Source organism: Leptidea sinapis, chromosome 28 (genome assembly GCF_905404315.1).
Source record: "Leptidea sinapis chromosome 28, ilLepSina1.1, whole genome shotgun sequence".
In the NCBI taxonomy this organism is placed as follows: Eukaryota; Metazoa; Arthropoda; class Insecta; order Lepidoptera; family Pieridae; genus Leptidea; species Leptidea sinapis.
In genome coordinates, this window is record NC_066292.1 from 5,438,290 (window position 1) to 5,452,235 (window position 13,946).

Below are 13,946 nucleotides of genomic sequence, written 5' to 3' on the forward strand. Positions count from 1 at the left end.
AGACTGTCCACCAGGCCACAGCCGTAGCCTAGGAAACGGGTGTAGCTACAACAACAGAAGATTACCTAGTTACATAAAGTTTATTATTATAATATTATCTATCTTACTTAATATCCGTTAGTCATTATTATATTGGCGTTAAGAGTTCTGTGAAGTTTTAAATTCAACATCACATTTCATTCGTTGGCAGTGGCGAAATTATTGACTAATTATTGGTATGACTGGCAGGTTGGTTTTTATTTTAATATTTAAAAATAGAATTCGTAAATGTTTCTATTTTCTAGCAACAAACACTTCACAAGTTCACTTGTTTATCGTTCACCGACTACACCGATAGCTGTTTTCATTATGAGTGACAACGATTACGTATCAATTTTATCATAAGTATTGGTAGAGGGGTCGATTGATACACCTAGGTAGCGCCTGGTACGGCCCTTGCTTATCACGCACACAAGTAAATTTTTTAAATAACAGTGATTATACCTCTTAACAGTCCGACTACAATTTTTTCACAGAATGACATAGCTTCTATAACATTTTTCTTTTCATTTCACACAAACATAGAACTTATGTTTATATTGTAAAAAGAGACACTAATACATATTTGTGACTGTTATTAAGCTAACGGTGCATGAAACACAAGGGCAGGTGGTGTCAACAGAGCGTAACACACCTACACCTGCCCTCCCCTGCTGTTACACCACACAACCACTGAGACAAGGCACGCTCAATCTGCACTAGCATAGAAACAGTTGTTAGATCAATAGTATGCATTATAATATCTCCATGTCACAATATGGACCTGTTGGGTTAAAATTAGTGAAATAATTTTGTGTGACAAACAAGTGCAAAATGTCTGAGATGGGGTTTGAAAATGTGTTTTACCTTGAAAGTGAGTGTTTTATATTTGTGTGGAGGTAGGAAGGAGGTGGTGAGGGATGGTGTTGCCTGGAAACACTCCTCGGATACTCCGAGCTGAGACAGATCAATAACATCTCCACCTGTTTGGATGATGTTATGCCACTGATATTATTCATTGCAAATATTTGATTATTTGGAATGTTTTAAATTTGGGCTGTTTAAAATTTATGTTAAGTTATAAAACAACTATACCTTTTTTAACTTATTTTATAAATGAGATAATAAGAATTTTAGTCAGTAAAAGAATTGTATTAATAATAATTAAGAAGGGAATCATTTACATAATATAAAATTAGTTTATAATTACTAATTGCAGTAGTAGGATTTTAGGGGGGGGGGTTGTAAACTCATGCAATTTACTAATTGAAATCTTCCTGTTCTTTTATAAAGCAGTTTGTAGTTGTAGCTTTAATTATTTGATATTCAAGAATATAATTATTAACAGATTGAAGATTTAACAATTTTAATTGAAATATATTTTTTTAAATATTTTTGCTGACAGTTCATATAATATTAATTAATTAATTCCTGATTTACAATTTTATAGAGCTTGATGATAGTACTTAACAATTTTAATTGAAATATATTTTTTTAAATATTTTTGCTGACAGTTCATATAATATTAATTAATTAATTCCTGATTTACAATTTTATAGAGCTTGATGATAGTACCTACAGGATGAACTATGTTATTATCATCACCGTGTTATAGTGCAAATTATTAACACAATATATATATTTATGTAAACTAATATTTTAGTGTTTTTTATAAATATGTATATATAATTGTTAACTTAGATTAAGGATTACGCTGTGCTCCAACTAGATACCACACAACCTAAAAACAATGGCTTTTTTATTACGGCAACTATTAGATACTTGTGTGTGTGGCACCTTGACACTCAATGGCATCTTTCAAATTTTGTAACATATGCTTTGTGTTATTTTACATTGACATTAATAAAATACAAAATACTTACTGATGATAACATGTGATACCAGTGTCTTTCTTATTTCTTGTAGTATTATTTTTAGAATGTATTACTATGCAACCCAGCATTTTAGTTTTTTAGTTTTAACATGTGGCACATTAATGTCACACATTGTTCGAGACTGGCTCAAGTACAACCACTTGGGCATAGGATTTGTTGCTGGTTAGTAGTAGGTTGGTTGTTGCTTTTGCTACATGTTATAATTTTCTTGCTATCTCAACAAAATTGAAATAAATACTTACATGGATCTAGAAAACCAATTCTGAATATTTTGTTACAACTCTATGTCTGTCTATTTTGTCCTGCTTATATCCAAAACATAGTTTTATTTAATTTTAATTTCGATTTTACATAAAGAAATCTGCATAAATCTGTGTCAACACAGTCATCTTTTTACCTATATTTGAGTGCATTTAGTTTTATGGTAGTAGATATTAGTTTTATTCAGGAAGAGATTTTTCCCTTAGTAATTAAGTCCATAAAAAGGAACAGAATACCTTTATATATACACAAATTCCCAACGAAAAATTCTCAAACCTTCGTAGATGTACCACCATCGTTCAAGTGCGGTATGATCCCATCACTGCTTCACCCAATCATGTGGTGTTTGTTATATGGGTTTCACTATATTACTTTTGAGAAGCTCTTTCTGTATTCAACCTGTATTTTTTTATTTAGCTATTTGACACAAGGGCTGACGATTGAAACATTTTAACGAGCTTCGCAGCTTCTTGAATTCAATAAATATTCTAATCGGAAATTATGTATTGCAGTGAAATTATCACAAAATGCTTCCCCCACCGGGTGCAATAATTTACAGATCTCATTCCATTAAAAGATCTTTTGGTTCTTTAGTTAGTAAGAGACATTCGTCCGTAGTTTCCTTTCGCCGTTATTGGATAAATGTGGAAACAGCAAAGTAGAAGATTATTTATTATTATATTATATACTCAACTTATTTGTTTGCAGACTTTGAGTGCGCGGGCGACGAAGTTCTTGTGGAGTGTTCGCCGCCCGCCTCGCCCAACATGGCGGCCCAGCTCGCTGCTCCGGCGCAGGTTCTAATTTTGTATTTCATTTCATTGATGCCTGGTTTTATTAAATTTATAGATAACTTTCAAAGAGGTGAAGTACCATATCTATCTATATCCATATATAATGAAAATGGTCTGTGTTTGCGGCTCAATCACGCCTAAATCACTGATCGTATCGACTTGAGACTACCTTCATTCGATGCGAAATTTATCCTAGATGGTATTATGACTACTTTTTTTTTCGAATTCCAACGTTCCTTTATTAATTTATTTCCTTTTAAAATTCGCACAGCGATGCGGGCAACGGCTAGTTTATTATATAGAATGATTGTCTAGACTCGATTGGCGGCGCATTAAGAATCATGTAGCGGGCGCTCTCATCTACCAAGTGAACCCGGTGCTCAAAGTCAAAGTCAAAAAAACTTTATTGATATAAAATCAACAGATTGCTGGTGAACATCAATCACCAGAAGTACAGTCCAAATACATGGTAATTTCACAAAAGTATATATAAAATGTATTTAAAAAAATATGCAATCTAGTAAAATAACACACGGTTAGACCATAAAATTTATGAAAAGTAAAAACAAGACTAGATTGTCTCTAGTCTATTAGACAAGAATTAAATATAATTCCATAACGATAAAACGATATAATCGTTTACGTAATCATTAATATTGTGATAAGCCTTCGACATGAGTTTGCGTTTAATATATGGTTTACATCTATTTATTGATAATTTGGTTACACTTTTGGGTAATTTATTGTAAAATTTAATACCATTGCATGCAAAAGAATTGTTTATTATACTGAGCTTAGTAGGGGGCACAATAAGCTTGTAGTTATTTCTAGTGTTTAAATTATGGTTGTCGCTTATCTTACTGTATAAATTATAATGTTTATGCACGTGCAGGAGATTGTTATAAATACTTATTCTGGCCATAAATACTGTTACAATTAAAAATAAACAAAATATTATATTTGAGTTGCTTGAAACGTAGTACATTGCGGCTATCTCCGATTTCTACTAGATTATAGCCGTCATCTGTCTATCAATGACTGCACATTTCATACAATCAAGTTATCGCTTTTTTCTTAGAGAGTTTCGCTAGGCTGGTTTGTGGACAAGGCTAATGAAGAAATGAACCGTAACACTTCATTAATACACTATCTTTAATAAGTGTTTTGTCCATAATTTTACGTAGTGTTTTTGAAAAGTTTAATAAGTAATAATTGTATTATTATCTAAATGGGCTATTTAGTCCCTTTCTTCGTTTCCCCACGAGTATGACGAGGTTACACCATTGCAGGGAGCCGGCGCTGGCAGTGGGTCTCCCAGTGGTCGGGATCTCATTGTTATACCTGAGATTACCAGTACTTTGCACCTGCAACATGCTATACAGGTGGGTAATATTGCAATGACTAAAATATCATTAGTCCAACATGACACCACGGTCCCCAAACTTCAGCCAACATCTGGAAGGGTCGCGTTCCTCCACGGTGCGATAATCAAGGAATTTTACTACAACGTACAACCAAATTGTGGGAAGAGGTTCCTTGCGCCGTTTTTCCTGGACGATACGACATACAAGGCTTACAACGTCTCTAACGGAGATAAATCAACATAGATAAGCAAAGCGAATCTATTGTTACTGTAACCGATTTTGATTGGCAAGTCATAAACAGTAAGCCACAATTGGAAGTAGCTCGTTAGTATTTTGAATATTAAACCACCATGAAGCTAATTACACCACGTACACCACACTAAAAGGCCGCTAACGTTCTTGTGATTTTTCTGGGCGGCGGTGATCACCTTTGATCATACATACGATTCACCTGATAGTGTGTGATCACCGCGGCCCATACTAATCACAAATCACAAGAGCGTTGCCGACCTTATAGAGCTTCAAATAAACGTACATATGAAATCGAAAAACCGAAAGTACGTTGGTACGCGGCGGGTGATCGAACCCGGGCACCATTGTAAGAGAGTCAATGCTTCTACCTATTGCACCTCTAACACTTTATTACCATCTCTATGGCATAAAATGCGGGATTTACGGTCATATAGAAGTCATTTTCAAAGTAAGATGCTTAAATAATTAATATGTCTAGATAGAGTCTCTTGCTGTTAGACAACCGATAAAAAAGTCTATTTTTTCGACGTTTTCACAGCTGTCGTAGTCTATCTAGATGTATAAATGATGCATATAATATGACATACTCTCTTGAAAATTAAAACTCCTACATGTATAGAGGTGTTTTACAAAATTTTGCCCCTAAGATCAAAAGTAAGACGTTAAAATTTCATTTGAGAAGTTCGTTGGAAGGAATAAGCCACAGTGAAGTGAGGCCGAGCTTAGCTAGTAAAAAGACACTTTGGGGATTTGGCGATCGCCACCAGGCAATGAATAAATTGAATAATAATGCAATTATTAATCAATTTATAAGAATGCTGACTTTCTCGCGCCTGTTATTCTGAGCTGTGAGGCATAGCTTTTAGGAACAGTGGTTGGAAATTGAATAAAATATGTTATTCAGGTGACAACATCCGTGGTGGGAGTGAACGGCGACAGCTCGGGACATTCCAGCCCTACTCCTGACACTCAGCACACCTATATAGTCGCCAGTAAGTAGTTATACGTCTGCAGCATGTTGTGTTTTATATTTTTGCCAGAATATCTCAGGATTAGAGAAACGTAACCACACCAATTATTATTTAAAATGACTTAATTCGCAATTGCCAAGCTGGATAAGTTATCAGAAGTAACGATTTTACCCACTGGACCAGTGTGATATCCAATCATGTAAATTAATCAGAGAAATCATGTCTTTTCTTATAAGAAAATATTTAAAAAAAACTTAGTCTATTTCAAAAGTGAACATTGCGCCTTTATTAATTATTTTAATCAGAATAGTGTGTTTCAATTTAAAATGGCGAACCTTACGATAAACATTAGTAACAACCATTGACATTAGTATCCTTGGCTCCTTTGGCCCTGAATTTGATGATGAACTGACAAAACCATCTATACTTAGCATACTCAAAACATAACGTTTATAACGAGGTATCAATAATTGATATTAATATTCAAATCAACGCATTCACTCCCAGGTTTGGAGTATTTTAATTTTATTAGCAGATTGAAGAGACTTACAATTTGGTTTGTCAGGATTGTTTAGAAATAGTTTCCTGCCTTTTCATATTACACACAGATTGCCCAACATTGCTTAATGTCGTAAATGTTTGCACCCCTCCAGATTGTGTGTCTCATAGTGGAACATCCACAGGAGCATGTTTTTCTTGCTTTTCGCACCGATGTTATTTATTTGCACTTATTATGTCGTGTGAAGGATTGAGGAACGACGGCGACGAGGAGTTTCAGCTCAAGAGCGAGGGCAGCACTGATGAAGAATGCAAGTTCTTTTTTATTTTATTGCAAACGCCTTGTGTACGTAGCTTTCGCTTTGGTTAATGGACTTATTGAACTTTACAACCAACCACTAACAGAAAATCGTATGAACGCAATATATAGATATTATTATTAGTTGGTGGAAGATAACAAGCTTCTTACGTTCATATTCCAAATGCTGTCTTAAAATTGGCTTTGCAAGGCTTACACTCTTGCTGATCTAAACAATTTGTTATGTTTTAAAAGTAATAAATAACCCTCACTTCACACACTTGTGGGATTAATTACACAAATAAAATTTGAAAACAAAATTTCTCTCTATGAATCGAGCCCGCGACTTCTCTTGTTCCGTGCGAGTGCTCTTCCAACAACTACTCTTCCGAAAAACTTAATTTATAAACTTACTCTACTAAAAGTTTTATTGATTTTTTTATGACTAGAAGTTAATAAGCCGAGCGAGACGTCCACCTGATAGTGATACATCCTGTTCAATTGAAACCCCAATTCTGAAAGCCACCGTGATTGCAATTTTTCCATAAAAAGAAAATCGTCATCTTAGGATATGCACAAGATCTTAGCTGTCAGTAGCCTAGTAATTTCGTTACCCCTACAGTAACCGTGCCCTTCAGATTGAATATAGATAGTCATATGACTATATTAATCTATATAGATTATCATATAATACCGACTCCACACTGTCGTCCAAAAGTATAAAACATAATTATTGATCAAAACAGATTAACCACACAAAAAAAAAAATTTGGTAATAAGAAGAAGAGGCAAAAAACTCATTTCTACTCGTTCAAATCAAAATATACAGCTTTAGTTAAGAGTTGGTAAAAAATAAAGGTATAATGCGAGCTCTGTGTCAACATTGCGAAGATATACAAAACTATAATAATTAAGATAACTTTAAATATAACAATATGCGTTGGATTCTATCCTCATTGACCGTAAACCTAACATGATGTACCCTACATTAAAGTTTTCGGTGCTTTTGCGTTATACCTTATAAAAGCAAAATATTTTATTTTTTCTAAGCATGTTTACAACTTGACGTCATTTTAAACACTTATTTTCTGCTTCATTGATCCACTGGTTTTAATTTCAAGACGCTGATTATTTTAACCAACTATCGTGTAGCTAATGCTATTTGACCCTTAAGTTGACGATGCCTTGAATTCTCAAAACGAAAACAAGAGTATAGTTACTCCACTTTGTCAAATTTAAATGTTATTGGTGCAATATAATTAGAAACAGAGGCGCGGCGTGTCACACTACCGTCTGCTTCGACTAAGTGAATGGACATCATTGATGTATCATGTATGTTCATGTGAGTTGGCCAAATCCATTGATTTGAATACGACTTAGCAACATCAGAGCGATAGTGTGCCAATACAATCCAACACCGTCATTTATTATGGTGGCTTTAGGCGAAACTTCAGGTTTTTGACGATAGCCGACATAATATGAATGACATGGATCACACTTGTTTGTGCAAAAGTATATTTTCTTTTTGACAGCCCACGCCTATAAATTACCGTTTCTTTTCCTGAATAAAGTAACTACAGTAATGAGTAATGCCGTACTTTATTGACGGGTAAGTGCAGCTTAGTGCAGTGCCCTGTGCATAACAAACAACCCCATAAAACAGTTCTTGAAATACGACAAATCGTTCATTTGATATAACTAGACTGGTGAGTTGAGTCCTCGGTTACATGAATTATTAATTCTTGTTCATTTAAGTATATTGTCATCGTAACGTTCCGATCGCAATCAGACATTATTTAGCTGTAAGCGACGTCATCATGTTGTTTTTTGCTACCTTCCCTTTCATTTTTGTCCATATCAATTTGATGACATTGTTGTATTGACAGTTATGAGGTGGGATTCTAATGACAGTATGTCCGTATTCCGATATCCTCGACTTCGTATCTTTTAGGTCGACGTTTTGAATTTAAAATTCTAATTCTGCTTTAAAGAATGAATTGTTCACATTCTCATCATTTTCACGAAGCCAGTTAATAGTTTCGTGTTTGGTATTAGATTGCGTTGGCATATTATTTATTTTGAAAGTTCTTCCTAAATAAAATCGATTATTATTTCAAATCGAATTATTGGTAACGTGTGAGGGCGTCACTAATTTCGAACCTTATAGCAAACTTTCTATCAAACGAATGGACAGAGTATAGTAGATATTTGTAATTATTCATAATATGATATACGGAAACCATTTTATACTCGCTTTAGTAAATGTGGAAAGTTGCGATGTGTCACACTCACGTCATTTACGAAATTTTATTAAGTAAGTACTTTACTTACTTACGGTATTTGTAATTAGCTATCATAATAATATGATATTCGGAGTCCGTTTCTTATCCTCCGAAATACAGCCACGAACGGATCTTTTTGTCATATTTGACTGATTAGGCATTTGTGACAGGTCTTCTTTCACAGGTAGTGCCTAGATTGTACAGTTGAAGTTTTCCCCAAGATCAATTTCGAGGTTCTTTCACTGAAGCGCACGTTTTACATTTACTACACTGTTCCCCAATACCTTCTTCCACAGTCCACCCAGCTAACGGTTCGCATCTTTACAATTTGTCTTCTTTTTATTTTTTTCGTTAGCAACGTCGTGCACCAGTTTTAGCAACGAGGCTGCCTTGTTTTTGTAGATTTTATTTTTGTTCCTTTCCGTGTACCTTTTCCTAAACTACACGCCATCTACCAGAAGATGACTCTACTACTGGACCCAGCATATCTGGATAATCAGGTTTGTGCTGAGCATGACACGCATGCACGGCGTACTAGAAGTGCGAACCGTTGTGGGCTACGGTGCTAGGGTTCTCCTACTTGCAGGTTGCTTCATTACTTCTGTATCGGATCTTTTAGTTCAGCCCTGAACACATGCTCCACATGGTGCTTGTCCCCGAACAATATCATTAATTCGAAAATCATAAATATATTTGTACGTGATAGGGACCGATCTTGATAAAATGGCCCTAGCCTTCGCGCTGTTGACATTCTTTTAAATTGTAGTACTTTATAAAAAAATTACAAAGTTATCCAATACTGTCTTTCCAATAATGCAAGGGTAAATAGAATTCATTCTAAAGGCAAAATATTGAGTTGTAGCTTCCACGTTACTCGCACGCGTTTTGTGTATATTATATATTAAACAATTCTATGTATAGCAACTTTGCTAGACTGCTATCCGCATCACTTAAAACAGATTAAATTAATTATCCTAAGTTCGTATATATAGTATCATAAGTATTTACCGCTATTTTCACGAACATGAGGACTCGTTCGGACAATGCGCTCACTCATAAGTAGATTATAAATTGCCAGATGAGAGCTTGTGTAGTTTCCACTGGTAGGTACTTATAGTATTATGGATCGATGAGAAAACTAAAATTGAAAACAACATCAAAGCGACGCCGGCACAAAAGATCGAAGACTTACATCAACTCCAAACAAACCTTACCCCCTGACATTTAATATCAGATGTACCTGCAAAACTGATACCGTATTAAAAGTAGGGTAGTCAACAATTAGTTTTACCATAGAGCACCAAAACACACTCTCGAGCTTGTGCATAGAGTACCAAATGTACTTTCGTCACAATTAGGGTTGTTTGAAGATTTAATAATAGTGGATAATTGTGTGCCCCTGAGGATTATCTACCTGAACGATCATTATGAATGGCGCATCAGGAATATTGGGTATTGTTAATTTGTGCACCTGCTTGATCTACTTTGATATGAAGCTGTCCACGCGCCGTAACCTTATAGCGGGATATTGCGAAGGGAAACGGCATGTGGATAATTCGGATATTTATTGCGATATTTTCCTTTTATCAAGATTTAATATTATATTATTTGTGTAAGTATTTTTTTTCTTCACATCAGAGGGAAGCTCTAATATGATTGTATGACTTATAATCCCATTGATAGAACTTTTAAAATCTTGGAGGTTTTAAACAAGTATATGAGGATAATTTTCGTAAAGTATGTTGGTTGATAAAAAATATAATTGGTCAAAATATTTAATGATGGCCGACGGTAGTGACTTAACATGAGCATGCGGATCACCTAATAGTAAGCTATCTCTTGATAACGCTAGAAGAATCACATTAGCTAAGCCGTCGTTTTTTTAAGAAACCTGTTCATTTTATATCGATATGTAAACAGAGAAAAGTATGGAAGGAAGTTCCTTATAAACTACATTCAGGGCATGTCTCCGACGCGACACATTTAGGTGGTTGGTGGGTATTGGAATATGTAGTGCTATGCCGGAATTTGGTGGCAGTAGAAATCGAATAGCCCTTCAGAACAGTCCCTCTTTGCTTTGTATTGCACAAACACTATGAAAAGTCTCGAAATAATATTTATTTTTCTAAAATTCTTATCCTTAAAAATCTTTTACATATCAATTAATTCAACTGCTATCGCTTGGGAAACAAATAGTCTCTCAGTGTTCTGTTTTCCGATATTTAAAAATAAGTTTATTCATATAATGTTTGTATTTTACCGAAAACATTCTAGTCCCGTGGCTGTCCTTTCGCTTGGTGATCTATGACGTGACGTTTATCTGATAATCGATAAGTGATATAACGTGCTCATTACATTGCAGTCTCGCTCAGTATTCTTGATTGAACCCAAAATTTGAGAGACATCGCAATTGCGCTTGACTTTGAGACAAAACATGCTTAGTCTCCTTAGGCCAGTAATTTCACTAGTTTCTAATGCAGTATGTGTTGGTAAATTCGTTATCAATCCAGGAATTTAGATGTCAAAGACTTAGATACAACTAGACAAACTTTGACAGCTGTGAAAACGTCGAAAAAAATTGTCTATTTTGAGTAATGCACGCACATGTCATACAAATCGCGAGTGTAAGACGTAGCTTGTCACGCATACTAAACTAATATTCCTGGCCAGTTTTTTCCGTTGTCTAAGAGCAAGAAGACTCTATCTAGACATATAAATTATCTACGGTCATAGATGCCTTTCTCTCTGGGCACCCTATTATGAATACAATGTACGCCATTTTTGAAGAAGTGATGCATAATCAATATTTACAACATAGCTGAAAAACTGTGGACCCATTTGATTTGAGTAGGACCTATCGTATGTGTCCACTAAAAGAAATCTTACGAACCGTGAAGCTCATTTGCGATTTTTATTGAGATGTAATGAAACCAAACTGTTTTTGAAGTTCCCAGGTCTGAGGCATTCATTTTGGATTTCAATAAGTGATGTCACATTCTATTTTGAATAAAAATATTTGAATTCGATTGTTGAAAACTGGATCACGTACGACAAGAACGTCCAAGGCTCCACAGCTTGTAAGAAGACCCGGTTTAACTCGCAATCAAGTGATGCGGTGTGTATGGTTGGATTGGAAGGGCGTGGTCCATTATGAGCTCATACAGCCGGGCAGAACAATCGATTCGGATCTTTACTCCAATTTTTGACGTTTTTGCTCAAATTAATGGATTAAAGCAAGAATTTAGAGAAAGCGGCCGAAATTGATAAATAGAAAGGTGTGGTCTTTCATCACGGTAACGCTAGACCACCCACATCTTTAGCCACTTAGCAAAAATTAAAAGTGTTTGGTCTGGGGATATTAATGCATACGATATAATAAAGCCCTGAATTTGCACCTTCAGATTTTCATTTGTTATCTCTTCGTTATTATTTAGGCTTGGGTATCACAAGTTAACCTCGAGAGGTCCTATTTTTTCTCTCGTCTGCCAGAAATACTTGTCTCGGTTTTTTGATCAGAAATCCTGTGATTTCTGCAGCAACGGAATTGTGTTAGTAACTACAAGATGGCAAAAAGTTATCGAATAAAATGGCACATTGAAAAAAAAAATGTTTTGAGTTTCCGTACAAACTGCGAGGAAACTTTCCCCTCCACCCAACATACTTAATCGCATTATCACAGCAAAAACTGTCTTCTTTTGAATTGAAACATTACTTTTTTTTAATAATGATGATTTTAGCCGACATTTTATTATTTCCTTATACTATATATTATACTTAGACTAGCTGCCCCGACAGACGTTGTTCTGTAAATAATAAAAAAAATACTGTGTTATAGGAATTTGCCAATAATAATATATCAAAACATCAAGAATTATTTCGTAAAAAATGCACCCTGTTGTTATAATGAAATTGTTTCACAGCGGAACTGTCAAACCGTGCGTCACTAAATTCTCTCATAGAAAATATGTCCATACAAAACAAATATTGAAAATAAAAATAATTATGGGTCCCAAATCGAAATAAAAACTATCCTATCTCTCAAGTTGGACCAAACTGCACTCCATGAAGTAATCCCCACTAAAATCCGTTCATTAGTTTAGGAGTCCATCCCGGACAAACAACGTTTCACGTAATTTATATATATTAAGATAATATTATTTTTGTGTAGCTATAATCCATACAAAATTGACGTATCAAAACTATTACAATATGGTATATAAAGAGTGAGATAATAAATGTGTCTGTTTTTCCAAAAGAAAATCAAGAACATTTATTTATATGAATCGCAGAAATTACTTAAGTTCAACAAAGAAAATGATAATACGAAGATATCGGGTAGGCGTTTCAATATACAGCAATATATTGTCACAGAGGGGTTCCTTGCGGAATGAGGATAGGGAGATGGGGTGGAGCTTACGTGAGGGGTGATCCGTGGCGGGTGTGCGAGAGAGAGAGAGGTAGACTTGATTCACTTACTAATTAACAGGTATATTTGTTCTCGGTCAATACTAAAGTTTCAATTTCTGCAAAGTTTCAAGAGCTCACATAATATTTCATGGTCGTTCGTATTTTTCTTTATTAGCAATCTATTAAGTTAAGTTATTACAAATGTTCACTTGCAAAATATCATCTGCAACTATTAAATCTGTGTAAAATTACTTATACAAGCATTACTCAATAAAATGTTTCTATAATATATGTAGTGGAAAATGCTTGTATACGCTTTACTTAATTTGCAAACGTATCAAGGGCAGAAATCTAAATAATATTTTCATAAATCAATATCACTAATCCTCGAGATCCATAAAATCGAGTCAGTGCCTACTCTTTACTATGCTTAAGTTATTTTTAAATATTATTAATATGCCTTATTACTTTCAATAAAAAAAATCTCAGTGAAAGTTATATATATATAGATATATATTATATAAGAAAATTTATTGAATTAGGCGTTACTTTGCGGAAATCCATAATTATACAAATAATTTAAGTTTTCTTTAGTGTTAATTCCGCCAATATTTGTTTTTTAAAACAATTCGACACGTGTTTCGCCTCTACACGAGGCATCCTCAGGACGTGTTGTCGTTAGTAATAGGATAGTTTTTATTTCGATTTGGGACCCATAATTATTTTTATTTCCAATATTTGTTTTGTATGGACATATTTTCTGTGAGAGAATTTCTTGACGCACGGTTTGACAGTTCTGCTGTGAAACAATTTCAATACAGTTAACAACAGGGAGCAATGACGTCTATACATAATATAGAACGTTATTGACAGGGAGCATATTTTACAAAATAATTCTTGGTGATA

The 13,946-nt window shown here is 34.5% G+C and overlaps 1 protein-coding gene across 1 annotated transcript in view; it reads left to right on the forward strand.

The window, feature by feature from the left end:
• LOC126972959 (transcription factor RFX3) overlaps positions 1-13,946 on the forward strand; it is a 49,453-nt gene continuing 35,507 nt past the window's right edge. The window contains exons 1-5 of the mRNA XM_050820060.1: positions 1-228; positions 2,883-2,971; positions 4,258-4,350; positions 5,489-5,576; positions 6,302-6,364. Of these exons, the coding sequence (XP_050676017.1) occupies positions 2,942-2,971; positions 4,258-4,350; positions 5,489-5,576; positions 6,302-6,364 (274 nt within the window). The 5' untranslated portion in view covers positions 1-228; positions 2,883-2,941. The remainder of the gene's footprint in view (positions 229-2,882; positions 2,972-4,257; positions 4,351-5,488; positions 5,577-6,301; positions 6,365-13,946) is intronic.